This window comes from Myotis yumanensis, unplaced genomic scaffold, assembly GCF_028538775.1.
Source record: "Myotis yumanensis isolate MYYU_CA2020_CCGP unplaced genomic scaffold, mMyoYum1.0.hap1 SCAF_4, whole genome shotgun sequence".
In the NCBI taxonomy this organism is placed as follows: Eukaryota; Metazoa; Chordata; class Mammalia; order Chiroptera; family Vespertilionidae; genus Myotis; species Myotis yumanensis.
Window position 1 is genome coordinate 823,753 of NW_027223755.1, and position 25,532 is coordinate 849,284.

Consider the following 25,532-nt stretch of genomic DNA (forward strand, 5'->3'; position numbering starts at 1 on the left):
CAGGACAGACCTGCTGGCCCCGCCAGGAGCCCGTGCCCAGGAATCGCCCGTGATCTGGCAGCGCCGGGTCTGTGGGCCGGGGGAGGGCTGTGGGTGCTGCGGACCTGGAGACGTTCCGGGCGACAAGGAGCCTCGGCCACATCGGGGGACGTGCTGAGGGACAGGCATCAGTGAGGACTCGGGGGGGGGGGGGGGGCGCGCCCGGGAGGCTGCGGTGATGGGAGACGCTCCCTCCATCAGCCTCCCCCGGAGCCACCGAGACCACTGCCCTGGCCACGGGAAAACGTGCCTGGGCTCTGAGGAGTGGCCCCCAGGCCGTGACCCTGACCGTCCCCAGGAAAAGCCAGACACGGCCACTGGGCCCCCGGCCTCCAAGCCGGGCGTCCCGGCCTCCGCAGGAGCTTCTTATCGGAGCAAAAGGAACGACAGGGCTTTTCCTGGACCAAGTGCTGGGCTTCCGCACCCCTTCTCCCTCTGGGGGTCGCCTCTGCGCCGCTCGCGCTCAGATGGATGTGAAGATGCAGCTGGGGCGCCGCCCTGCAGGTCGCCCGGCGCAGAGGGACGCCCGTGCGGCCTCTAGATGACCCTCTTGGTTCGGTCTGGACGTTCCTCGGACACGAGAAACTCCCTGGTGGTCACCGAGTTCTTCAGGTACGGGTTGAGCGCCCCCTCCTCGCAGGGGCTGGCGGGCCCTGGGCGCTGGGCAGAAGGGAGAAGTCGCTCCTCAGCTTCTGGGGAGGCGCCCTCCCAGCTGCCAGAGCGCAGGCACTGGGGCTCTCTGGGCGGAGCCTCGGCCACAGTGGGCGGAGCCTTGGATGCCATGGGCGGGACCCCAGCCACAGTGGGAGGGACTTCAGCTGAAGTGGGCGGGCCCCCAGGTGAAGTGGGAGGGGCCTCAGCTGCAGTGGGTGAGGCCTCGGCAGCAGTGGGTGGGGCCTCAGCTGCAGTGGGCAGAGCCTCGACTGCAGTGGGCGGAGCCTGGGATGAAGTGGGAGGAGCCTTGGCTGCCATGGGCGGGACCTCAGCCACAGTGGGAGGGACTTCAGTTGCCATGGGCGGGACCTTGGCTGCAGTGGGAGAAGCCTTGGCTGCTGTGGGAGGGGCCTCAGCTACAGTGGGAGGGACTTCAGCTGAAGTGGGCGGGTCCCCAGCTGAACTGGGAGGGGCCTCAGCTGCAGTGGGTGGGGCCTCGGCTGCAGTGGGTGAGGCCTCGGCAGCAGTGGGTGGGGCCTCAGCTGCAGTGGGTGGGACCTCGGCTGCAGTGGGTGGGGCCTCAGCTGCAGTGGGTGGGACCTCGGCTGCAGTGGGTGGGGCCTCGGCTGCAGTGGGTGGGACCTCGGCTGCAGTGGGTGGGGCCTCGGCTGCAGTGGGTGGGGCCTCGGCAGCAGTGGGCAGAGCCTCGGCTGCAGTGGGCAGAGCCTCGGCTGCAGTGGGCAGAGCCTCGGCTGCAGTGAGCGGCTCCAGGAGACAGTAAGGCCTGAAAGGGGAGATCACGTACTCGTTCTTGTCCCCTCCCAGGATGTTTTCCTGACCCTTTTCCGCCTCCTCTGCGGAATCCTCTTCCAGGAAATTGTCAAAGTTCACCGCCAACTTGTCAATGAGGTCGCTGGGGGCAGCCCAGGGCTTGAGAATCCTGTCCTCTGTGCTCACGGCATCATCGACCTCCCTCAAGTGCAGCTTATCCTGGAAAAGAGAAGGGACACCCAGGGGTCATCTGGGGGCTAAAGAGGAGTAACCAAGGCTCACTGGGCAGGGACACCCCATGCCCAAGCCCCCGTTCCTCCCAGAGACCAGCGTGGAGGCCCCTCACCCCCGCGTGCCCGTCCGTAACAGCCTGGCCCCTTTCCTGAGAAGGAACACACTGCCTTCCAACAACTTCTCCTTAGACACTTGGAGGCTATTTCCCACAATCCTCTGCACACCCAGCTCCGAGGAGAGCAAGACCGAACGCTTTCATATGGAAAACCATGACCACAAAGTCAACGGCTTGTCCCACGTCACCCGAAACTCAAGGTGGCCCCTGGCAGGACGATGTCATCCTGTCATCTGTGCATGGCCAGGCCCCGCCCCTGCCCCAGGCCCCGCCCCCCCGCCCGGCACCTGCCAGGCAGCGAGAGACAGGTAAGTGCTGCCATAGAGGCCAGACCTACAGATCCTTCAGGAAGCATTTAGGTGCCGGGCAGCATTGCCTGTGAACTCACTCACTGTCCCGGTGACTTTTAATAAGTAGGAAAACAAACAGGTCATGCTAAAGGAGGGAGAAGACAGAAATCGAAACAATAACTAAAATAACTCAGTAAAAGTGATTTCTGCAATGTCCGCAGTTAAATGCCATGCTCAACTGAGGCTTCCGAGTTGAAGCAGAGGCTAATATTAAACCTCCTGCACCAAGAACTGCCGGAAAGAAGCTTTCGATGGTAAGGATCTGAAGGTTATATCTGATTGGACTTATTTTTACTGAAGAAATTCAGCCTTAACATTTCCAGACCGTTTTCAGGTTAAAGCGTATGAGAAAGGAGGTTTCTGCGTGTGAGCCACTCGCTGGCACCCGCTGCCTTAGTGTGAGGACACCTTTCCCAGCCCGGAACCCACAGGGAGCCCCGCCAGCCCGGCCCCTGCGCCCACCGCCGGCCCGCAGGGGCTCCGGGCAGACACGTGCTCACCTTGAGGTCCCCGCCTCGCCACGCGGCCAGGCTGCTCTCCGCAGGGTTGGGGACGTCCGGCCAACACAGGCGCTTCAACCTGCAGAGAAGAGGAGGTGCTCACACAGGTGAGTCGGTGCACGGGGGGCGGGGCTGGGCCGGGCTTTCCTCGGGAGCCGCTGGCTCCTGGGACAGAAGGGCAGCCCGGCTCCCTTGGCTCAGGCTGGGGAAGCGAAGCCGTGTGGGGGTGAAATGTAAGTCACACGGGGACCTGGGGGAAGAGACCTGCCCCTCACAGCGAATCCCCTCCCCCGTCCCAACCCCCACAGCCCCCCAGGGCTTTCTTCTGAGGGTGATAGGGGAGAGCAATGCTAAGGCCCAGGGACTTGTCAGACTTGTCTGCACTGGAGCCCTGGCTACAACCTGCCGGGGCTGCGGCTGATGCTGCCAGCTGCTCGGGGAGATGGGAGGCCTCCGGGGAAGGAGCCCTGAGCTCCCTGACGGCAGCAGGCTCTCTGGGGCCGGCAGCACCGCGCCCTGAAGACAGCTTCCTTCCCCGGTGGTGGCCAGCCGGACCCCCCTGCCGCCAGCCCTCGGCTCCGCCCCGCCAGCCAGGAGCCCTCTGTGCCCAGCACTTGGCTGGTCAGCGCCCGAACTCCACGGTCCAGGGGTCACCGCTCCTGGCTCTGCCTGGGAGACAAGCTGTGGCCTTGTCAGACGAGGCCCGCGGCTGCTCACACGGGAGTCGGCCTCAGAAGGGCCTGGGCAGGTGCATGGGGGGGGGGGGACAGTCCTCTTGTGGGGTCAGAGCTCTGCTGAGCCCGGGACGTGGACGTGAGGGACGCCATGGACGTGTGCCATGGGAAAGAGTGGCACCGCCTCGAGGTGGTGTGCCCTCCCCACCGGGCGCCCCCGCCAGCAGCCTGGTTCCCACACTCACTTGGGCTTCCGGAGGCCACAGGCCGCGGCCAGGACGCTGAGGACGAGCAGCCCGCCCCCGCCCAGCGCCGCCGCGAGGCAGGTCTCCAGGACACCTGGGGAAGGACAGAGTCAGGCCGGTCGCTCCCTCCCTTCTCTCCCCTGAGCCGTGTGGACGGCACGGTGGTCAGCGCCCAGCCTCCTGCTTCGTTCCGAGTGGCTGCTTGTGGAGCAGACACTGTTCGGGTAGGAAAACCAACCAACAAGCGAGAACCCACGGCTGCTCGCGGGCACGTCCCGGGGAGTCGGACAGTCACACCGACTCCTCCGAGAGGCAGGAGGCGGGAGGCGGGCGTGGGCTCCTGCTGGGGGGAGAAGGAGCCCCCGAAAGACCAAGACGTGGGAAGGCGTCCGGCGGGAGTGGCGGTGCAGATGCCTCGAAGCAGCCGCAGGAAGCGGAGGGAGGGGTGGGCAGGTGCGGCAACAGCCAGGGCAGGAGTCTGGGCTTCATTGAAAACAACAGAAGCTGCTGGTGGGCAGCAGGCAGGGCCTGGGGTCTGCACTCTGGCTGCCCCGTGGGACTCGCCTGGGGTGCGGGGTCAGAGCTGAGCACCCGTCCTCTGCAGACCAAGCCCCAGAAGCGCCCAGGCCGAGGCAGGCTCCTGCCCCGTGCGACCCTGGAGACAACGCCATCAGCTAACACAGCCTGAGCCCCGCGGCGTGAACACACAACACGATTTTAAAAGATGCAAAGAGCACTCTGAGGAAGAACTCCAAAAAGGCAACGTTAGTCCATGAGCAGAACGTGTTTTCTCAGCAAAGACACATTCTACACCCACACCTTCCAGAACGTGAGCCGCTCCCAGGCTTTTGAAAAGGTGACGAGCAAGCGGCTCTCGAGCCCCTGACAGCAGCTCCATCAGCTGCGACAGCAACTTCCTTCCTTCGCACCGTGTCACTGCCTCCTTCAATCTCAGCTCTCGGCCCGGGAGGTGGGAGCATGAACGGCTTTCCACTTCTCCCACCCCCTCCTCTTCCCTCATCTCCCTCCTCGTCCCATCTTGTCTCTCGTGACCGTTTCTCACAACCATCTTGCGACACTACAATGCATTTGATACTGTTGCTGTATCGATTAGATTTTCTTGCTTCCTGTTTCTAATGTAAATGCTGGTAAGTAGAACATAGGATGTACTTTTTTGCTTAAAAAGCTCCAAAATGCTGAGGGTAAGTCCCTGCCTGTGTTCCGCTGGTGCTAGTTCCACCGAGATCCCCCTCTGAGCCCCACCACGCAGTAACCTCTGACACGAGGGGACGGTCTTGAGTGACAGCTGGTTCGGGGCTGAGAGTGAAATTGGCATGAACTTGAACCTCCTCCTCAAGGTGCTTTGGGGCCGCCCGCGAGGAAGGAGCCAATGGCCAGTCTCTCTGAATTCAGCTCGGTATCCCTGCCCTCCCTCCTCTCCTCGCCCCGGGCCCTCCAGGAGCCCCTGCGCCCACCCCAGCAGGTGGCTCTTCACCCTGTGGGCCACCCTCCCAGGGGCACCCTGCCTGGGCAAGGCCACCTCCCACGGCCGGAGAGAAAGGCGGGGGCGCGCGGGGCGGGAGGGCTACTCACTGATTGACAGCGTCTTGAAGTTGATCGTGGTGCCGTTGAACCCCCCGGCGCTGGTGCTGGCCATGACCCAGACGTAGTAAGAGGTCCTGCGCGTCAAGGACTCCAGGCCACACTGCAGGGTGCTGGCGCCGACCGTCTTGGCTGAAGGAAACACACAGCGGTTCCGACTGAGTAGGAACCAGGCTGGACAGCTCACACCCTAACCTGCTTCTCCTCAAGACGAGCTTATCAAGGTGACCGAGGGCCCAACATAGGAGCTCAAACTATAGAACGCCTAGCAGGCGACCTGGGAAGAATCAGCCTGACCCCAAACACACAGGCAACAGAAGAAAACAGACTCCGCTGGACTTCATCAAAATTAAAGGCTTCTGTGCATCAAAGGGCACGATCAGAGTGAAAAGGCAGCCCGCAGAGCGGGACACGTATTTGTAACTCAGGTATTTGATTAGGAGCTTGTATCCAGAGTATATTTTAAAACCTCTTACGGCTCCAGAACTGAAAGACAACTTAGAGATGGGCAAGGAGATTGTAAAGACTTTCTCCGGAGGAGGTACACCAAAGGCTACCAAGCACACGCCACGATGCTCAACCAATGCCGATCAAAGCCACCTTAAGGCAGCACCTGTACTGCCAGGGCCGCCATGATGGTTTCTAAGCAGCCAATAGCCAGGGTGGGTAAGGGGTGGAGACTGGAGTCGTCGTTGGCTGCTGCGCATGCGAGGCCGCGGCGGCCAGTCCGGTTCTGTGAGAAGCTAAACTGGAAGCATCGCACGGCCCAGGAGCCCTCTCCCAGGTCTGTCCCAGAGTTCAAAGCAGGGACTCACACAGACCTTCCCGCCAAGACCCCATCAGGCATGTTCACAGCAGCACCCATCACAGTGGCCGAGGCGGAAACGACCCAATGCCACCCACGAAGGATGAACAAAGCGTGGGCTGTCCACACCAGGGTACCCCTCGGCGATAAGGCCGAGGACTCGCACACCCGCCCACACGGGCAAACTGGAGACACGACTGTGAGTGGAAGGAGTGAGGCCCAACAGGCACGCAGGCTGACTCCACGTCTATGGGATCAGCGAGGTGCGTGCACGGACGGGCGGTGCTGTGGGTGCCGGGACGCGGGAAGAGGCGGCAGGAGGGACTGACTGACGGACACATTTCCGCGCAGGGGCAGACGGGCAGGACACGCGGATTGCCCGACGCCCGAGGTCGTGCACTTCCAAACGGAGAGGTGGTGCGTTTATCACAACAAAAATCAGCCTCGACAGGACTCTCAGCCTCGCCCAGAAGGCAGGTGTCGGCAGGTCGTGTGGATCCCAGAAAAGGTGACTCGGCAGGAACAGGAGGCGCGGCGCCTAGGAGTGGTCTCTGAGCTGAGTGCCAGCGCCCGGGTCTGCCCGAGCTGCACCCGCAAGCCCGGCGGGAATACGGCCGGGAGCTGCCAGGAGGCGCACCGTCCGAGCCCGATCAGCACATCAGATTAACCCCCGGGTCCTACAGACCTGCAGGGACCGACACTCCCCTCTCATCTGATTCCAAAACCGTCTGCGGAGGGGCCAGGGGAGCTGAGGGACGCGGGGAGGTGGCAGCCCCTCCCGTGGGTCCGGGGGGTTTCACGCGCTGGAAGCCGCTCACCGAACTCCCCCCCGCCCTCGGGCTGGTAGAAGATGGTGTAGTTGCGGATGAAGCCGTTTCTCAGATGTCTGGGGATCTCTTCCCACCGGATGGTGACGGTGTTCACGCCGATGCCCTCCGCCTTGGTCACGGGACCGACTGATGGGGCTTGACGAGAAGGGAGAGACTGTGAGCGCCCAGCCAGCCCCCGGCGCCCTCCCCACGGGCCGGGAGGTCACGGTTCGATTCCCGGTCAGGACACACGCCCAGGTTTCGGACTCAATCCCCAGAGGGGACGTGCAGGAGGCAGCTGATCAGTGATTCTCTCTCATCATTGATGTTTCTCTCTCCCTCTCCCTCCTGCTCTGAAATCGGCCATGGCTGGACAGGGTCCGGTTGTCCCCATCCGCAGGGCCCACCCCCACACACCGCCTTCCTTGGCGTAGGCCTGGACAGAACACGGCTTGCCCACACGGTCTTGCCACATTGGATACACGGAGATGTTATAGCACTGGAGAGGGTCTAATTCATCTGCAAGAGAGAGAAAGCAAGCATCACACGCAGGGCGTGGCAGACAGGAAACGCTAGCCTGAGAGTCACGGCCTAAGACTTGCGCGAGCTCTCCTATTCCTCTCACGCCACCTGGAAAATGGGGAAGTGAGGTCGGAGGGCCTAGCATCTACTCCTGTCCTAACATTTTAAAATTAATTCTTAGAACGAGAGCTGCACCCTCTGACAAAAGGACGGGCCCGGAAGGAGAAGTGAGACAGGCCCTTCTCCAGGGCCCAGCTGTGGCGCAGGTGCTGTCCCTGCGCATCCTGTGCGGGCGGACGCCCTGGGCCCGGTCCTTGGCCTGCGTCCCTGCAGGTGGAGGTCTCCCCTGCAGGTCAGGTAAGCAGGAGAAGTTCAGCTGATGGGCGGCTGCAGCCTCACTCATGTCCCACACGGATCAGGGGCCTCCCTGAAGGGAAGGCCTTCCCGGCACCAATCCCCTGGGGAGGGGCCGGCTCTGAAACGGGCCAGACCGAAGGTGCCGGTCGGACAGATGGACCAACTCTGGGGCCACCCACCCACACGGTCGGGGGTCTGGGAAGGCTATCTGATGTGCCCAGGCCTGGTCTGACCCCTGGTGCCCGTCCAGCGGCGCTGGGAAAGCCGAGAAGAGTGCGCCCAGCCCGTCAAGTGCTGGCACCACGTTCCCGCCTGGGCCTCCGCGGAGGACGTGGAGACAGTGAGAAGGAGCGCATCTCCTCAGGAGGCGTGGCTACCTCTCCGGATGGTCCAGTTCCTGGCCCCGGTCACCGCCTCCCAGCGCACGGTGCGGGGCTCGGAGTCCAGGTCGGGGGACCACTCCACCCTCCACGCGTCCACGTGCGGAGTGGAGTTCTGCCACGCCACCACCAGCCGGTCCTGCGAGAGGTGGGCCTGCACGGCCTCGACGCCCCGGAACGCTGCGGGCAGAGGCAGACCAGCTTCCGAATGCGTTCCCGCCACGGAGGCCCAGGCGCCCGCGGGGTCTCAGTGGAGGCGAAGGGGGAACAGGAGCGAGCAGCGAGGCGGGCGCGCACGCGGTCAGTGCCCCGGACGCGGGGGCCTCGGGAGAGCCAGGCACGGAGCACACGCCGTGCACTGTGCCCGCGTGCAGGCTCAGCCAGCACCCACGCTCGGACAGAACAAGCTGCACGTGGAACGCATGGCCAGGCCTCTGCGTCACGCAATTGATGAGTCTGACTCATCACAGGCTGCGCCCGAAGGACGCGACCTCCAGGGGCTCATTGGTCAGCAGACGCCGCTCCTCCCACCAGCGGCCTCTCCTCCACTGTCACCCTCACTGAGAGGCAGCCACAGGCGGCCCCTGGCCCCCTGGACGGCGGCCTCTCGGCAGGCGGTGACCCGGGACTCACCCTCCTCGGCGGCGGCCGGGATGCGCAGGGCGGCAGCCGGACCCTGGCCCAGTGAGTTATAGGCCACCACCGACACCCGGTAGGCCTCGGTGCCCAGCGTCAGCTCCAGCGGCTGGCGGGTGGTGGTCACGGTCTCTGTGAGGTTGGTGGTGTTTTCCGGAAAGTACCAGACGTGGTAGCCGAGCACTCTCTCCAGGGCCGGGGCTCCTCTGGTCTTCTGAGCACGGGAAACCCAGTTTATTGCCAAAAACAACAAAGGAAAGGTACTGAGCCGGTGACAGATGGTGAGGGGAGAGGGGAGAGGCCAGCTCTTGTGCAAGCGACACAGAGGCAGGTACCATCCGGGGTGAGCAGCACCCGCGCTGGACCCCCACCTTCCGGGGCCAGAGAGGGATGTGCTGGGCCCTAGGCATCAGCGTTCACGGGCCTCCTGCCCAGAGGCTGGGGGGGCGGGGCCTGCCCATTTCCTGTCGCTGCGTCTTCCCTCCATCCCACATGGACACAGAACACGAGCTAAACGCAGAGCCAAGCCCAGGCTGTCCTGGCCGTGGGACACCCCTTGCCTGGAAGGCCCTGTGTGTATCTCCACCCCCAGGCACCCAGCACGGAGGCACCCAGCTTGATGGGCTGCGCTTTCAGTCCTCAGTTCTGGGTGAAAAGCCCAGCTCCCTTCCAGCCTTAACCTGCAGGTGGCCCACGAGGCTCCCACCCACGGCCAGTGCCTCTGCGCTTGCTCTCTGCACTGTCCTGACGTCCATGACCTCATGGAAGGACAGGGGGCCAGGGCCTGGATTCTCACCCAGGACCCGCAAGGTGACCTTAACCCTAACCCTAACACTAACACTAACCCTAACCCTAACCCTAACCCTAACCTTAACCCTAACCCTTAACCCTAACCCTAACCTTAACCCTAACCCTAACCCTAACCTTAACCCTAACCCTAACCCTAGCCCTAACCTTAACCCTAACCTTAACCCTAACCCTAACCCTTAACCCTAACCCTAACCCTTAACCCTAACCCTTAAACCTAACCCTAACCCTTAACCCTTACCCTAACCCTTAACCCTAACCCTTACCCTAACCCTTAACCCTAATCCTAGCCCTAACCCTTAACCCTAACCCTAACCCTTAACCCTAACCCTAACCCTAACCCTTAACCCTAACCCTAACCCTTAACCCTAACCCTTAACCCTAACCTTAACCCTAACCCTAACCCTTAACCCTAACCCTAGCCCTAACCCTTAACCCTAACCCTAACCCTTAACCCTAACCCTAACCCTTAACCCTAACCCTAACCCTAACCCTTAACCCTAACCCTTAACCCTAACCCTAGCCCTAACCCTAACCCTTAACCATAACCCTAACCCTAACCCTTAACCCTAACTCTTAACCCTAACCCTAGCCCTAGCCCTAGCCCTAACCCTAACCCTTAACCCTAACCCTTAACCCTAACCCTAACCCTAGCCCTAACCCTAACCCTTAACCCTAACCCTTAACCCTAACCCTAACCCTAACCCTAACCCTTAACCCTTAACCCTAACCCTAACCCTAACCCTAACCCTATAAGGTGATCTACAGGCTCTGAGCTGGGAAACCACTGGGAGATCTGGGGCATCATAAAGCCTCTTGGGCAGGAAATTCAGGAGGTCAAAGTTCAACAATCACAGCTTCTGGTGGAAGAGACCCAGGTTATAAACAAAGGAGGACTGAAGACCCCAGAGCACTCACCTTCCACAGCAGCCTCACGGGGCGGCTCCCATCCGCCCGGGTGGGTCCCAGCACCCTCCACAGGTCCAGGCCCAGGGGAGCTGCAGGGAACAGATAGGCTCAGCACGGGCAGGAGGTGGAGGGGAGGGGAGAGGAGAGGGGAGAGGAGAAAAGGAGGGAAGAGGAGAAGGTGAGAGGAGAAGGGGAGGGAAGGGTTAGGTTCCGGGGCCTGGAAGGGATTGCTTGGGGAGACAGCAGGATCAGTGCTGCCGTGACCAGTGAGGTGGGGACTGTGCGGCTGCAGGATTGGAATCAACCAAAGGAAGACCTGAAACCGCCCTGGTTCCGAGGACTTCCCGTGAGCTCAGAAGAAGGTGCCATCGGCCCTGGAAGGGAGCGTGTGGCTCAGTGCTGGACTGCCGTGCCATCTCACTCCTCTGAGAGCATCTGCCTGCAGCCAGCTGGGGTGCCTGACGGCCACACAGGGGACGGACAGACTGCAAGTGGGCGATGGAGCGCGTGCTCCCAGCTGTGGGGGCCGGGGAGGGTCCCCTCTCTCCCCTTCTCCTCTCCCCTTCCCTAAGTCTCCGCGGCTTGCAGACCGGCTGGAATCAGCCCGCTCTCTCCCTGCCAAGGCCCCAGGCACTGACTGCTCTGTCTTCAGTTCAATAAAGACCTTCCAGGCAGGGCTGGTAGACACATCGCAGTGGAATAAAGATGAGGTCACACATGAAGCCGAACAGTTCCAGCTCCTTCCACGGGATCACAGCCCAGCTGCTGGCCGAGCCCACGTTGTCTCTGTGAGGACGGTGGTAGGAGGCGCACCGCCTGGGCCGTAAGCGCATGAGCAATAAAGCTGAGTGTCACACAGGAGTATGCACCTGTTCACACGCGGGTCAATGCCCAGCACTCAACGAGTTGGAATCCACAAGGAAACAGGTAGTGTTTCCGCCTAGATATTCCAAACAATTACAAGAGGTGCACGCCCACTCAATTCCTGAAAACAGTGAGGGAAAACAAAGGCCCCAACTCCCCCTGGCCACCTGGTCGGCAGTGCTGACTGCACGAGCCCAGCCCCAGAACGGGAGCACCTGCTGGGCGCGATCACCCGCAGCCATGGCCGCAGACCGACCAGCTGCCAGGCTGGGTCTGGATCCTGGCCGACAGCCTGGGGCTGACGCGGACACTAGAGAGAGGCCAGACCTCGATGAGCTAACGGGAGACTGAGCCATAGGGGCCAGGAGGCCACGGGAGGAGTGACAGCTACGGGAGGAGGCAGGCTGTGCAGACAAGACCCCGAGGAAACCTGGTCTCCAGATTGCCGGCCCCACAGTGTCCCCACTGCCCTGAGGACACCCGGACTTCCGTCCTGTCTCCAGGGAAACCGCCCTGACCACGCAGGGACTCCAGCCCGTGAAACTCGGGGACCTGTCAGAGCCGCCCTGGAAAAGGCATTCATTCATCACAAGGTGCTGGCTGCTGGCTGGGGGTCAGGCCCCCCAGGCTCCTGATTTACAGAGAACAGCACATCTCGGCCCTGAGCAGCCTGTCAGCCTCTGCAGCTCCGCCCCTCACCTCCACGGCGGGTCTGCACATGCGATGGGGCCTCCAGGGGGAGCAAATAATAATAGGAAGCCTGGCATTACTGGGTGGCATCTGTGGGCTACACATGATTTCACTCACTCTCTAAACTAACACTGACGAGTAGGTACCTCGACAAACTCCATTCTACAATATATTCCATGTGGAGAAGGGATAGTCAGGAACTGAGGCTCAGGGAACAGGTGTCCTGTCCGAGGTCCGCGGAGCCAGGCTGGGGCACCTCAGCCAGTGGGGCCCTTTCTCGTCCCCACATGAGTCAGCCCTGCCTTTATATTGTGAGCAGGAGCTCGGGGTCTGCAATAGAACCTTTAAGCTGTCGCAGGAGGTTGTTCAGTATTACACGCTCACACGTTCTGGGGTTCCTGCCTTCGGGACAGAAAGCTGGTGTGGTACTCACGCCCTGGGCTCGGCTCAGCCTGTGGCCGGCAGGCCCTGCTGAGAGGAAAGGCCCAGACACCCGGCTCCGGGACTGGGGTTCCCTGGTTCCCGACCACCCGCCCCAAGCAGGCAGAGGGGGACGAGGGGGTCGGGGCGCTTGCCTTCCTCCTCGGTGGTCCCGCTGTGCACGGGGCTCCAGCCGCTCCAGAAGGCGGACTCCTGGGCTACACAGCGCAGCGCCACCTCGTACTCCGTGAAGGCCCGCAGCCCCGTGAGGTTGTAGGGTTGGTTTTCCTTGGTCTCTTCTTTGACCGAGAAGCTGACTTCCATCTACAAGGCAGAGACAACCTTGAGCTGGATGGAGACCAGTTAGTTTTCCATTTCTCTTCTTCACTCCAGCCCTCTCTTAGCTTACAGAACCTGTAGCGTTAGAGCTCGGATCCTACCATTTACCATGTGTAACGTCCACAAATGAACCTCCCCGCAGGCCGGCACCGTTCGCACCCAAACAGGAGGCGCCATCAGGGTTTGAACTGAGGCCCGAAAGAAGGCCCAGGTGCCTGGGTCCCAGACTCCACCTGCCTCCCCCGGGAACGGGGCTGCCCCGCCCGCCCGCTCAGCCACAGGAACCTCTCCTCTCAAGCTTAGCCCTGGTCATGGGCCCGGGCAGGGAGCCCCTCGCTCCCGTGGTTCTGGGCCCGGGCAGGGAGCCCCTCGCTCCCGTGGTTCTGGGTCCAGGGCAGGGAGCCGCTCGCTCCTGTGGTTCTGGGTCCAGGGCAGGGAGCCCCTCGCTCCCGTGGTTCTGGGTCCAGGGAGGGGAGCCCCTCGCTGGCGTGGTTCTGGGTCCAGGGCAGGGAGCCCCTCGCTCCCGTGGTTCTGGGTCCAGGGCGGGGAGTCCCTCGCTCGCGTGGTTCTGGGTCCAGGGCGGGGAGCCCCTCGCTCGCGTGGTTCTGGGTCCAGGGCGGGGAGCCCCTCGATCCCGTGGTTCTGGGTCCAGGGCGGGGAGCCCCTCGATCCCGTGGTTCTGGGTCCAGGGCGGGGAGCCCCAGCCCCCGTGTGATGGGGCCCAGTTGGAGCTGGACCTCAGCAGGAGGTCATCCACAGGTAAAGCCAAACTGAACAATATTAACCCATAAAGCACATGCAGGGAAGTCTAATCAAGTTCTGTTTTGCTTTTAAAAACTATAATATTTGTTTTTAAATCTTTGGAATGTCTCCTCCTGCGCTGCTGGCCCCTGGCCGCGCTCGGCTGGCCTGCGGGTTCCCGGGTGTCGTGCTGAGGGCCCTGCCGAAGGCACCCCTGGGCACCTGCCCTTGGGAGCCGGGACGGGGGAAAGGCTGTCGGTGCCACGCGGCGCGCCTCCAGGGCTCCGTGCCTCTGCCCGGGTCAGGATCAACCAGCCCACACAGGCTGAACCCACCTCCCGCAGCGCCACCAGGCAACGACTCCAACCCGATCAGCTTCACCAGGTCTGTTTCTAACAACCTGCCCGGCTCCCCAGAGGGAGGACGTGGAACGCCTGCACTCAGGTGAGAACCAGCAGGTTATTCGGTGGCACAGGCGCATTGGCACCTTGTGTGGGGAGGAAGGTTTAAAGATGTCACTGGTTTAATCGACTAGCAGCTAGGAGTGGCTACGCAAGGTGTTCACAAAGCAGCTGCTCCGATTCCAGCGCACAGACGGAGGTGCGGGAGCATCGCCTGCCCGCGAGGCTCAGTCGGAAGGAGAGGCTGCTGGGACCTGGCGACCCAAAGTGAGCAAGTGCTGCTCCAGGTCGCGCCGAGAGCGGACAGGCAGGCCGCGCGGGGAGATGTTCGCGACACATAAATAAGAGACACGAGCAGAACACGTCAGGAACTCCTACACGGCAGTTAAAGCAATCAGGCCACCCGATAGAAGAAACCAGGCCAAAGGCTTAAATAGCCAATAACCACACGAAAAGCTCTGCCACCTCAGCAAGGCCGTGAGTCTCTGTGCCCAGACAGCGGGACACGACACAGCCGCGAAAAGTAGGAGCGCCAGCATCACATGACACCATGGGTCTTAAAGACGCAGTAACGAGAGAGACAAACTAAGTTCTAAATGTATGGATTCCATTTATACAATGTCTCAAACTACGTTGCTCAGGAGTACAGACTGAGCCCTTACTGAAAAGCAAAGTACTGACCATGAAAACCAGGATAGCAGCTCCCGGGAGCTAACAGGCACTAAGGCGCTCATATGGTTAAGCTGACAATGACAGCCTGTTAAGTGCATATTATGTTCCGTTCACTTTGCCGAATGTGTATTTTATCTCAGTTTCATAACATAGAAAAGGAAATAGCCACGCCCAGCATCTCTGGCAGCCAGCACAGCGAGACACAAACCAGGTGGATGCAAAAGGTCTCTTCCACGCGCCGCGCCCGTGCGCTCAGCATGCAGGCGCCTGCGGGAGGACAGGCTGCGCTCTGTCTCCATTCTCGCTGCAGAGAAGAGAGCGAGTCCAGCTCGACACCAGCGGCCAGTCATCTCCGCTCTGGGCCCTGGTCGGAACACCCCGTGGCATGACTTACCCAGTGGGTGCTGTTCGCTGTTCTGAACCGAAGCCTGCATTGCAACGCGGAAGAGGCGGGGGCCAGTGTAGGTTTGGTCCATTGTATCTGAAGCATCCGTTTGAAGCCCAAAACTGGTTTCACACTGGAAATCACAGGTGGCTCCATTTTTACTGAAAATAAAAATCATATTTGCAGATCAGGACGTGCTCATAACATCTACCCCAACTGAAGAACGCCCCGGGGGGAAGTGCTGGTGCGAGCTCTGTGCTCGGCTGTGGCAGGTGCAATGGCAAACGGGGGGAAGGAGCATCCGAGGAGGGAGCACATGTCCTTGTCATCTCTCTGTAAATCAGCCTCTTGCTGCTGGGGCCAGGCGAGTGGAGCAGAATGGACAGAAGAGGCCGTGGACTGCAAAGTGGGCGGGCCCGCCACCGCCACCGCCACCGCCACGCCGCTGCCCGCCTCTCCCCGGTTCCTGTAGGAAGCTCCTCGCTTTGCCTCGCCTCGCCTCTGAGCACCACAAAATTCTTGGCCCAAATCTTTCTCTTTGAAAATGTGCATTTTTTTCTGGTTATTAAGTAACATATGCTCATTCAAAAAAATTTAAACACAGAAAAATACAAAGGAGAACATTAAATGATCCATAATGCCATCAACCAGAGATAACCATTATTAACACACAGGTATCTTTTCAGGCTTTTTTCTATGTAACTTTTTGCATATTTTTCCAAAAAAAATTAATGTTGTGCTAAATAAAGCCTTTCTCTTTTTTAATTTTAAAATCCTCACCTGAGGAGTGAGAATTCCTTTTCCATTGATTTTTAGAGAGTGGAAGGGAGGGGAGGGAGGGAGAGAGAGAAAGAGAAAACACATCGATTGGTTGCCTCATGCTTGGTCCTCAACCAGGTCAGGGATTGAATCTGCAAACCAGGTACGTGCCCTTGACTGGGAATCGAGTCCTCAACCTTCCAGTCCGACGTCCTAACCCAGCCGTGGGCAAACTACGGCCCGCGGGCCGGATCCGGCCCGTTTGAAATGAATAAAACTAAAAAAAAAAAAGGCCGTACCCTTTTATGTAATGATGTTTACTTTGAATTTATATTAGTTCACACGAACACTCCATCCATGCTTTTGTTCCGCCCTCCGGTCCAGTTTAAGAACCCATGGTGGCCCTCGAGTCAAAAAGTTTGCCCACCCCTGTCCTAACCACTGAGAAACCAGCTAGAACAAGGCTTCCTCTTTTTAAATAAAATTATGCAATCAGCATATGCGCCCTCTTTCATTACAAAGTCTTCAAAACACGATTGTTTCCAAGCTTCCGAATGTCCCATCTCCTGGGCGAGCAGGATTTGTCTGCGCTAGTCTCTGTCACTGGGCGCTCACAGTGCTCCCGGCTTCTCACGGTAAGGCTCCCTGGAGGGAGCTGTGCGGGCACAGAGCCGGCATGAACACCTGGCCCAGGAGGCAGGGGCTTTGCTGGGTGAGTGAGTGAGGGGGACAGCTGCCTCTCTGTCTGGTCTCGGTGCTTCCTGAGGCCGCTTAGGGCAGAACCACCAGAGAAAGGTGTGGACGTGTGTCAGTGGCTCCCACACCTGCCGTTTGCTTTCCAAACCAGCTCCACCAATTGCAGCACCTCATCATTGCAGCAGCGCCCCTCAGCCCCCTAACACGTGCTATCCTCATTGTAGAAGTAACACTGGGGTTTTGAAGTTAACTTTCTCCTGGGAGCCAAGCTGGAATCCACTTGCACCCACTCCAAAACCCCGCCCTTCCCAGGAAACCAGGCTCCTCCCGTCGGCCTGGACACAACCCTGTTGTGCACAAGTATGTCGCCCAGGAGACGTGTCATTAATCTTCACCCGCAGAACTGCTCACTGAGAACCGATGTATATTGAGTGATGTCAGCAAAATGATGGCGAGGAAATTCCAAGGTTTCGTTCCCCCATAGAAACACTAAAAACAAACAGACAAAAACCCCACAGAAAGTGCTTCCACTGATCTGGTCAGAGCTCTGCAAACAGTCAGAGGTTTGGTTTGCAGCAGCCAAATGAATACCCCACCAAGAAAAAGTCCCCTCGCCCTGGCCGGCTTGGCTCAGTGGACAGAACGTCAGCCCATGGACCGAAGGGTCCGGGGTACGATTCCCAGTCAAGGGCATGTACCTCAGTTGCAGGCTCTATCCCCAGCCCCATGCGGGAGGCAACCAATAGATGGGTCTCTCCCACATCGATGTTTCTGTCTCCCCCTCCCTTCCACTCTCTCTAAAAATCAGTGGTAAAAAATACCCCAGGTGAGGATGAACAAAAAAAGGGGGAGGCGGTATCTTTGAGAAAAGAGCAGAGAAGATACCCAATAACACGCACCTATGGTATTTAAGCGCCAATGTGTCACGGCAGACTCCACGGTCCCGTCCGCATTCCGAGCCTCCACTTGGATGGTGTAATTGTCTGGGATTGTGATTGAAGTTAGGAAGGCGCACGAAGTGGGGGTCTCGCTTGTAGAATCACAAGTGTCATTTTCCCGTCCATAAGAGCTTGGGAGGAAAAAGCGGCTCGGTGTGAGCTGGTTCAGCAGTGTGGAAACCCAGCCAGACTTACCGTGTTAAGGGCGTATTTGTTAGGTTCAGTCTGGGTTTCTCTTGAGAACTGTTAGACCAGAGGGTGGTACCCCCTCTCCCCACAGTCCTCCCTCCCCTCCAGGGAGAGATGCAGTTCACTGCGCGCTGCTGCCGAGGCTGAGGCCACGGAGACCTCCCTGGGCCCACAAGCCCTCGGAAGCTGCCCTCGTCATTCATGCCTTTCCTATTGGTCACAAGTGATGAATGGGCCCCTAGAATCCCAGATTCTAACCTGGAGAACTGCTTCATAACAGAAAAGAATCAAAGAGGATTTGTTAAATAAATGGTGGCAGATACCGAAATAGAATTTAAAATGATAGTTTTCAATACGCCTACATTTACACGGGAAGATGCCCATACTCTCATTATTGGCGAAAAAGAGCAGGATATGTGTTATCTATCAAATAATCATATTTATATCAACTTGTGCATTTACAGAACTATTCTTAGAGGTATCTGGAAAGGTTATCATCAAAATGCTAAAGTTGTCACCTTTGGTGATGGGCTTTAGGGTGATTTTTAATATTCTTTGTCTTTCAGATCAAATTATTTACCACAGGTATATACTGTTTTCAGAAAACTCACTGAAATTACTTTCCAAGACAGATCACTTAAACTCTGCCCAGCTATGAGCTCATGACAAGCCCGCACGCACATCGGCCGGACCCCTGCCCCGGGGGTGCAGCTCTAACTGCGTGGCTCTGGGGTTGGCAGGAGACGGACGAGGCTGAGGCCAGGAGAGGAGGACCTGGACCAGAGCGCACGGGAGGCGGTAGGTCACGTGGACCCCGGGTCACTGGGCCTTTCCAGGGGTCGGCGAACCACAGCGGGAGGTCAGAGGCCGCCCACCCCGTCCTGCGGGGCCTGCAGGCTAAGCACCAGCTCTCCATGGCTGAACGGTCAGGGAGAAAGGAAAGGACGACGATTCTGTGGCCTGTGAAAATGTACACGGCACGCACATTCATGTCACAGGGAGGTGTTGTTGGAAACAGGACCTGGGTTACCACTGTGCGCGGCTCTCCTACTGGGAAGGCGGCTGGTCCGAGAGGCCGCCTCCCTCGGAGCCTACGACCTGCTCTCGCCTCTCAGGCCCTGCTGGGCCCCGGGGACACCTGCCACCACCACCGCCACCGCCACCGACACAGGGCCGCCTGGCACTGGCCCCTCTTCTGTAAAACATGAGTGGTTCCCCTCGCCGCACGGGGACCAGTTACAGGAGTGAAAAAAAGGAGGATACATGAGCTCTTGCATTTAAACACCAAACAGAATAAAGCTGGGACCGCTAGGCTCGCTGTGAAGCAGAAAAAACCAACAGACCACCTGTGACAGGTCCCACGGGGCCTCCCGGCTCCCAGCAGCATGGAGGACACAGTGGGTCTCCTGAGCTATTTTAAAATTTTCACAGAAACCCTGTCCACATTCACTAAGTCGCCTGGCTTTGGGCTGGAATTATAATAACACTAGAGGCCTGGTACACGAAATTTGTGCAGGGGGGGGTGGGGGGAGGCCCCTCAGCCTGGCCTGCACCCTCTCGCAATCCAGGACCGCTGGCTCCTAACTGGCTGCCTGCCTGTCTGATCGCCCCTAACTGCCTCTGCCTCGGCCCCCGCCACGGCAGCTTTATCTGGAAGGACGTCCGGAAGGTCGTTCGGCTGTCCGGTCTAATTAGCATATTATGCTTTTATTATTATAGATTTTATAATTTTTCTAATAGAATTTGAACAAGAGAAGTGTGAAGCAGTGAAAAGTTGGAATTCGTCCTGGTGGTTACTGACGACACGGTCACACAGCGAGTTGATGGCAGAAAAGGCACCCTCCCTCCAACCCTGGGCCCGAAGAAGGAAAGCTTTCTCACACGTTCTAGGAGGAGGAAGAATGCAGCTGAATACACTAAATAGACAGATCTGCCCCTGTGTGTGACCGGGGACAGCTGTCAGCCCGACCACAGCCACTCCCCTCCACCTTCCCCCTGCAGTGTCTGATCCTGTCAGATGGGCTGCCAGCAGCCACACCGTCACCCGCCATCACCTGGCGGCTGGATGCCATAGGGGTCACCCCGCTGAATGCCCCAGGGACCACCCAGAAGCTGTCACTGAGAACACAGACGTCCTTAGCCCGCCTCCTCCCCTCCCTCCGGCACACAGCCCTGCACTTACTGAGTCCTCCTGACCCTGTACCACGTGTGACTGGCCTCTTTCTCTGGGCTCCAGGTGCAGGTAAAATTCTTCGTGTAGTAGTAGATGCAAGAAATGTTCTCGGGCTTGGCTGGCAGAGCTGAAACACACACACACACACACACACACAGGGTACTTCAGTGCGTGGGGACCATGCCAGCAGCGAGCGCTTTGAGGAAAACAGCGACCGGACGCGGGGTTGGCTGGTGAGCTGCGAGGTCTGGCATTGTCTCCTCATCGGGGCCGTGGGAAATATGACAGGCCATCATACCATGTTGGCACATGCGTCCACATACCTCCACGTGCACACGGCCCCAACCCCCTCTGCAGGGCCCACGAACCCCCCGCTGCCCCTCCTGTGCCAGGGGCCCAGTGCCTCTCTGCTGTCAATGGGCAATTCCTGTCCAGAGAAGGCGATGACCCACGCAGCCCAGCCCAGCAGGCGCACAGCCCACCTACCTGCCAGGCCGCCTGGGCAGAGCAGAGGGAGCGCCCACAGCGCCCAGGCCCACATGGTCCCGCGTCTGCGGAGAGGGCCGTGTCCTCGGTCAGTTAGCCGGCTCCGTGTCGGTTCAGCAAGCCGAGTCCTAGGCACAAACACGCCTGAGCCCTTGTTCTTTCCATCTTATTTCATGTTATGCGTTGACTGTCCTCACACAGGCCCCTTTACACTCACTCCGTCCACCCGTCCACATCTGTTCTGTCCACAGCTCATTCCACACGGGACATGGGAGGTGCTGTGCCGAGAACACGCTCCCGGGAGAAGTGGGTGAGCTCCGCGGGTCTGAGCCCATCCCTGCCTCGGCCCCGGTGCCCAGCCGAACGCACGGCTCACCGTTTCCCCAACGCACCAGCGTGTCTCCACCCCACATTCCATCCGTGGGCTCCTTCCGCCTAAATGTCCTTCCCGAGTCCTGGCAGGTGACCCACCCTCCAGAGCCACCTCGGCTGACCTCCTCCGGACACCTGCCTCCTCCAGCGCCCACAGGGAGGTGGCCCGCCCCTGCCTGCCACCCCAGCGCGTGGGGCCGGGCACCTGTCCTCCCGGCGGCTCCTGCAGCCTCTCCCTCGCCCCTCGGAGCCTGTGGTCAGGGCGGTGCCTGGTCTGAGGGATGCGCCAGCTCCAAGCCTGCCCTTCCGTCCCAGCTGCGCCTCGGGGCAGTGGCAAGCAGTGCCTCCTTTTAGGAAGAAGCGAATGGAACCGCATCGCAGCTGCCAGGCCCTTGGAGGGAACAACGCGTTCCCTCCACCCAGCCGGTCGCTGGAGGGACCTCCCTTCCACGCGCAGTGTTTCTGGAGAAAACCACAGAGGCAATCGTCTCTGATACGAACGAACTGAGAACGCCCAGGGCAGCCGTAATGAGCTCCACGGGCAGCAGTGGCAATGCCTGGGGGGCGGGGAGAGCCTGGGCCGCGCCTGCCCTCGCACAGGCTGTTCTGCCAACAACCGTGTTGGCTGAAATGAGCTTGAAACCTACAGGGAACAATTTCCCATTGTCCATGAAGAAGATTCCCTGTGATGGGATGAGCGTCTTCACTGTCTAATTACTGTCTTCAGCTTCTCACCTTGGAGCCAGAGACGCGCCCTCACAAGCCCTGGCGCAGTGGGAGGGGCCTCGGGACGGAGCCAGGAGGGAGCCGGGAGGGCGGGAGGGGGACGGAGCCGGGAGGGGACGGGGCCAGAGGCCACGGCTGTGCTTGATGAATGAAAGATTCCACACTCCAGAGCCACATGGTGATCCTGAGGCGGGTTTTGCATCTTTAAAATAAGACACTGGGGGGTAAGGGAGGGCAGGGGTTTGTCAAGGGTGGGGGGGATAAAAAGGGCACTTATGTAATACCCTTTGTAATACTTTTAGCAAAAGAAAAAAAAATAAAAAAAAATGTTATCCATGTTAAATGTTGAATAAAATGCTGGTACCTAAAGTATTCTTAATGGGCTGTGATTATGGCTTGCCTCCTTGTCCGTGAGAACAGGCACCTATTACCTGTGAAACGTAAAAAGCTGCACGTGCTCAGTCCCTGAGGGAGGAAGTGGAGACCGGGCGGTGGTGAGGACGGGCGTTCCCGAGGCTGGCGCTGCCGCGCGGGCGGGACCTCTCCCACATTCGCCGTGGCCTCGCGTTCTCCTCCCCATCCAGCAGTGTCCAGCCGCACGTGGCGTGGGATAAAGAGCCCGTCCTGCCCAGGCCGGTGGCTCAGTGGTTAGCACACTGGCCCTGGCACCAAAGGGTTGCAGGTTCCATCCTGGTCAAGGGCACAGACCTGGATTGTGGGTTCAATCCCAGCCCTGGCTGGGCTGCGGCGGGAGGCGCCCCATCGATGTGCGTCTCTCCCCCGCCCTCCCTCCTTTCCACTCTCTCTGAAAATCAAGGAAAGCAAATACCCTCTGGTGAGGATTAGCCGGAGGAAAGAGCCTGTCCTTCCTTCATCCTGGTCCAGTGTGTTTTGTTGTTGTTTTTTTGTTTTAAATTTATTTTATTGCTTTCGGAGAGGAAGGGAGAGGGAAACATCCATGATGAGAGAGAATCATGGACCGGCTGCCTCCTGCACACCCCCCACTGGGGATCCAGCCCACTACCCGGGCCTGTGCCCTGACCAGGAATCAGCTGTGACCTTCTGGTTGCTAGATCCACGCTCCGCCCCTGAGCCACGCTGGTCGGGCTAGTCCAGTGGTTTTTAACAAAGAGAAGGGTCGGAGGGCAGAGGGAATGGCAAACCGCACAGTGAGTCCCTGTGCTAGCGGCTGTGTCCTCTCCCTGGAGAGGGTTTGAGGGGAAGGAGGGGGTGAGAAGGTGGGCGGTCACCACAGTGTCACCTGGTGAGTGCTGTGAGCCCTGTGAGCCAAGCACAGGCATGGGGCGGGGCAGTTCCGGGGAAAGCCAGCAGCACTGCGGCAATGCCCTTCACTGGACATTCCTGTGGCCACCGTGCCCTTGCCCCTGACCCTCTCACGCCCCCTGACCCTCACACTCCAGAGGCAGCGTTGCCTGGAGGTGTAAATGCAAAGTGGTGGGGTCCCCCAGGCACTCAGAGAGAAGCTGAGAGTGTCCAGCAGAGCCGTGCACAGGCGATGGAGGCATCTGTGGGCTGAGCCTGCGCACTCTGCACATGGTTGTGAGTACAGAGCCCATCTGCTGGGAGCAGCAGAGCAGCGAGAGGAACGGCTGCATTAAACCCTCAGACCCCCAGCCTTGATGCCGGCGCCTCCAAACCAAGTCTCCTGACCCCCTGGTCGGCGAGGCCTTCTCTGGCTCCTAATTTAGCAGCAGAAGGGGCCTGAGGGCCAGGGGCCGGGAGCCCTCTCTATAGCAGACAGAGGCCCTTTGTCTAAGCACATCTGTCTCCACGTGCAGAGGTGACTCAGCCCCTAGTCCGAGCCGCTCCGGGGCAGCCGCGAGGGGAATTCACGAGAGTGGGCGGTGCCCCCACCCACACTCCCCTCCCTAGTCATCGCCAACACATGGCCCACTTCCAGCACAGTCATCCCGAGACACCCCACTTCCACCAGTCATCCCCGAGACACCCCACTTCCACCAGTCATCCCGAGACACCCCACTTCCACCAGTCATCCCGAGACACCCCACTTCCACCACAGTCATCCCGAGACACGCCACTTCCACCAGTCATCCCGAGACACCCCACTTCCACCACAGTCATCCCGAGACACCCCCACTTCCACCACAGTCATTGCTGAGACACCCCCACTTCCACCACAGTCATCCCGAGACACCCCCACTTCCACCACAGTCATCCCGAGACACCCCCACTTGCAGCAGAGTCATCCCCGAGACACCCCCACTTGCAGCACGGGCTCGGAGTAACTGCTCTTCAGGGAGAGGCCTTTCCTAGAACACGCTATTCCCTCCGCGGGGCCTCCTGGCTGTGCAGCCTCCGGGGAGCCGGGTCTGGGCCAGGAGCTGCGGCGGGACAGGGACCCTCTGAGCCCACGGCGCCCGAGGACGGTGACCGTCCTTCCAGGTGCAAGCCCAGCAGGGGCCACGCGAGGAGGAGGACTGGGCCCAGCGATGCCGCCAGCGTGGCGGGGACGAGACAGGGAGGAAGCGGCAGGTGACCGTGCTGCTCCCACCCGGTCTCAGGCGACCACAGCAGCAGAACAGAAGGGCTGTGGTTCCCTCCAGCCGGCCCTCCCTCCCTCCGTCCACTCTATCCCTGCGCCCTGGGCGCTGGTTCACTGATGTCACCGGCACAGAAACGCACTCGGGGCGGCTACCTGCACACACGGCCTTCTGACGGCGGCGGCAAGGCCGGTGCAAACGCAACCATGAGGCTACAAAATGCTAATCACACGACACAAATCACGGCTCGCCCGGCTGGAACCCCTGAGGAGGGGGGTCCACTCCTCGCTACAGGCACGGAACAGGCTCAGCGACCTCATGGGTGACCAGCCCAGAAGTCATCTAGCTTGTGAGTGGCAGAGCTGGGATTCAAACCATGACTGTCTTACTCCGAAATCAAGGGGTGACTTCCCGCCCTCGGCGGCCCTGACACCAGGCACGGGACACACAGGGCTTCCCCTGAGCCTCCTGGGTCTCACTGTCTCCAGCCTTGTGTCCAGACAAATAAATGCATCATATTCATATATTTCCCAGCCCTGACCTCTACCCCGTGGTCCCAACTCCTCCCCAGCATTTAAAATATTAGCGGCCCAAAGATGAGGTGCCGGTCTACCACCAACCAGTCTCTCCCACGAATCCTTCAGGGGTTGGGGAGTGACCCGAATTTCACTGAATGAGCAGAAGACCCATAACACAGAAAAAGAGGCCCAATGTGCACAGGTTCGAGTCATCAGCCGCGTGTAAGTGAGCTTGGCACCCACCTGCCTGTGCCAGGCGGGGGCCCGACGTCCTGCAGGTCAACGGATCCGCATCGAAGGTGCCCTGGGTCCTCGAGTCACCACAGGGAGACAGACGCTGCCTCTCTCCGGGCGGCTGGTGGGCCGGGACTCCTTTGCTTTTAAGCCCAGCCCAGTCCCGCGAGGGTGGAGGGTGCGCTCAGCGCTGATGCTGGGAAGCGAGGCGCATTATTGTAAGTACAGAGCCCATCTGCCGGGAGAGGCAGGCACGGAAGTGCTGGTGGGAGCGGCAGAGCCACGAGAGGGGCGGCTGTGGGATTCCTCCTCAGGAAGCCCTTGCCATGGGGGACCTGAGGGCAGTCCGCAGCTGGAAGCAACATGTGATCCTGTAATGGCTTCCAGCCGAAGCGAGGAGGGAGGCACACAGGCGCTATCGCAGAGCTGGTCTGTCATTCTGTGTCTACAGGGCTCACGGCGACGAGGGGCGGCTGAGCCACCACCTCAGTGCCATTTCCCATCACTAACATGTGGAGGCCTCACCTGTGCAGGCGGGCACGCGGACTTTCCATCTGCACCACAGTCCTGTGCTCAGGTGATGTCTTTACTCCCACTTTGCAGATGAGGAAACTGAGGCCAAAACCATGGAGAAACGTGGCCAAAGCAAGCGGGGGAGCCGGGAGCAGAACCGAGGCAGCCTGACCTCCGTGCCAGTGTCCTGTAAACAAAAGGGGGAAAGCAGGTGACTTCTGGGACCCCTCTGAGCACTACCAGTTTACATCCTTTCATTATTGACAAAATCGGAAAAAAAAAAAGCAGATTCAGGAAGGGATTAGGATGGAACAGGAAGAACCCCAACCTCAACTCTAAGACAATGCACACGTGTGCGAGCAGAGGACGGAGGCCGAGTCCTGCTGCGTCCAGGGCACGGAGACGGACGTCAGACACGAGAGACGCCGAGCGACCTGGGTGGCAGGTGAGCACGGAAGCAGCTCCTCTCAGCAGCAGGACGGTCA

The 25,532-nt window shown here is 59.8% G+C and overlaps 1 protein-coding gene across 1 annotated transcript; it reads right to left on the bottom strand.

Annotated features, from left to right (window-relative positions):
- Positions 1-235: 235 nt before the first annotated feature.
- IL31RA (interleukin 31 receptor A) lies at positions 236-25,460 on the bottom strand. Its single transcript, XM_070411399.1, has 16 exons — positions 25,376-25,460; positions 24,544-25,234; positions 20,163-20,290; positions 19,686-19,803; positions 17,276-17,445; positions 14,931-15,082; positions 12,539-12,707; positions 10,419-10,498; positions 8,691-8,907; positions 8,055-8,237; positions 7,216-7,317; positions 6,808-6,954; positions 5,176-5,316; positions 3,583-3,676; positions 2,664-2,742; positions 236-1,683 (listed from the first exon to the last, which is right to left on the bottom strand). The coding sequence occupies exons 3-16, from the start codon at positions 20,215-20,217 to the stop codon at positions 577-579; spliced, it is 2,814 nt and encodes a 937-aa protein (XP_070267500.1). The 5' UTR covers positions 20,218-20,290; positions 24,544-25,234; positions 25,376-25,460; the 3' UTR covers positions 236-576.
- Positions 25,461-25,532: the final 72 nt, after the last annotated feature.

Excerpts from the sequence above, each read along its gene's own strand:
- IL31RA (XM_070411399.1), bottom strand. The coding sequence starts at position 20,217 with ATGTGGGCCTGGGCGCTGTGGGCGCTCCCTCTGCTCTGCCCAGGCGGC. Across the intron at positions 8,238-8,690 it reads CCCGGCCGCCGCCGAGGAGG|CGTTCCGGGGCGTCGAGGCC; the intron begins GTGAGTCCCGGG and ends CTCTGCCCGCAG. Across the intron at positions 2,743-3,582 it reads TGTGGCCTCCGGAAGCCCAA|GTTGAAGCGCCTGTGTTGGC; the intron begins GTGAGTGTGGGA and ends TCTTCTCTGCAG.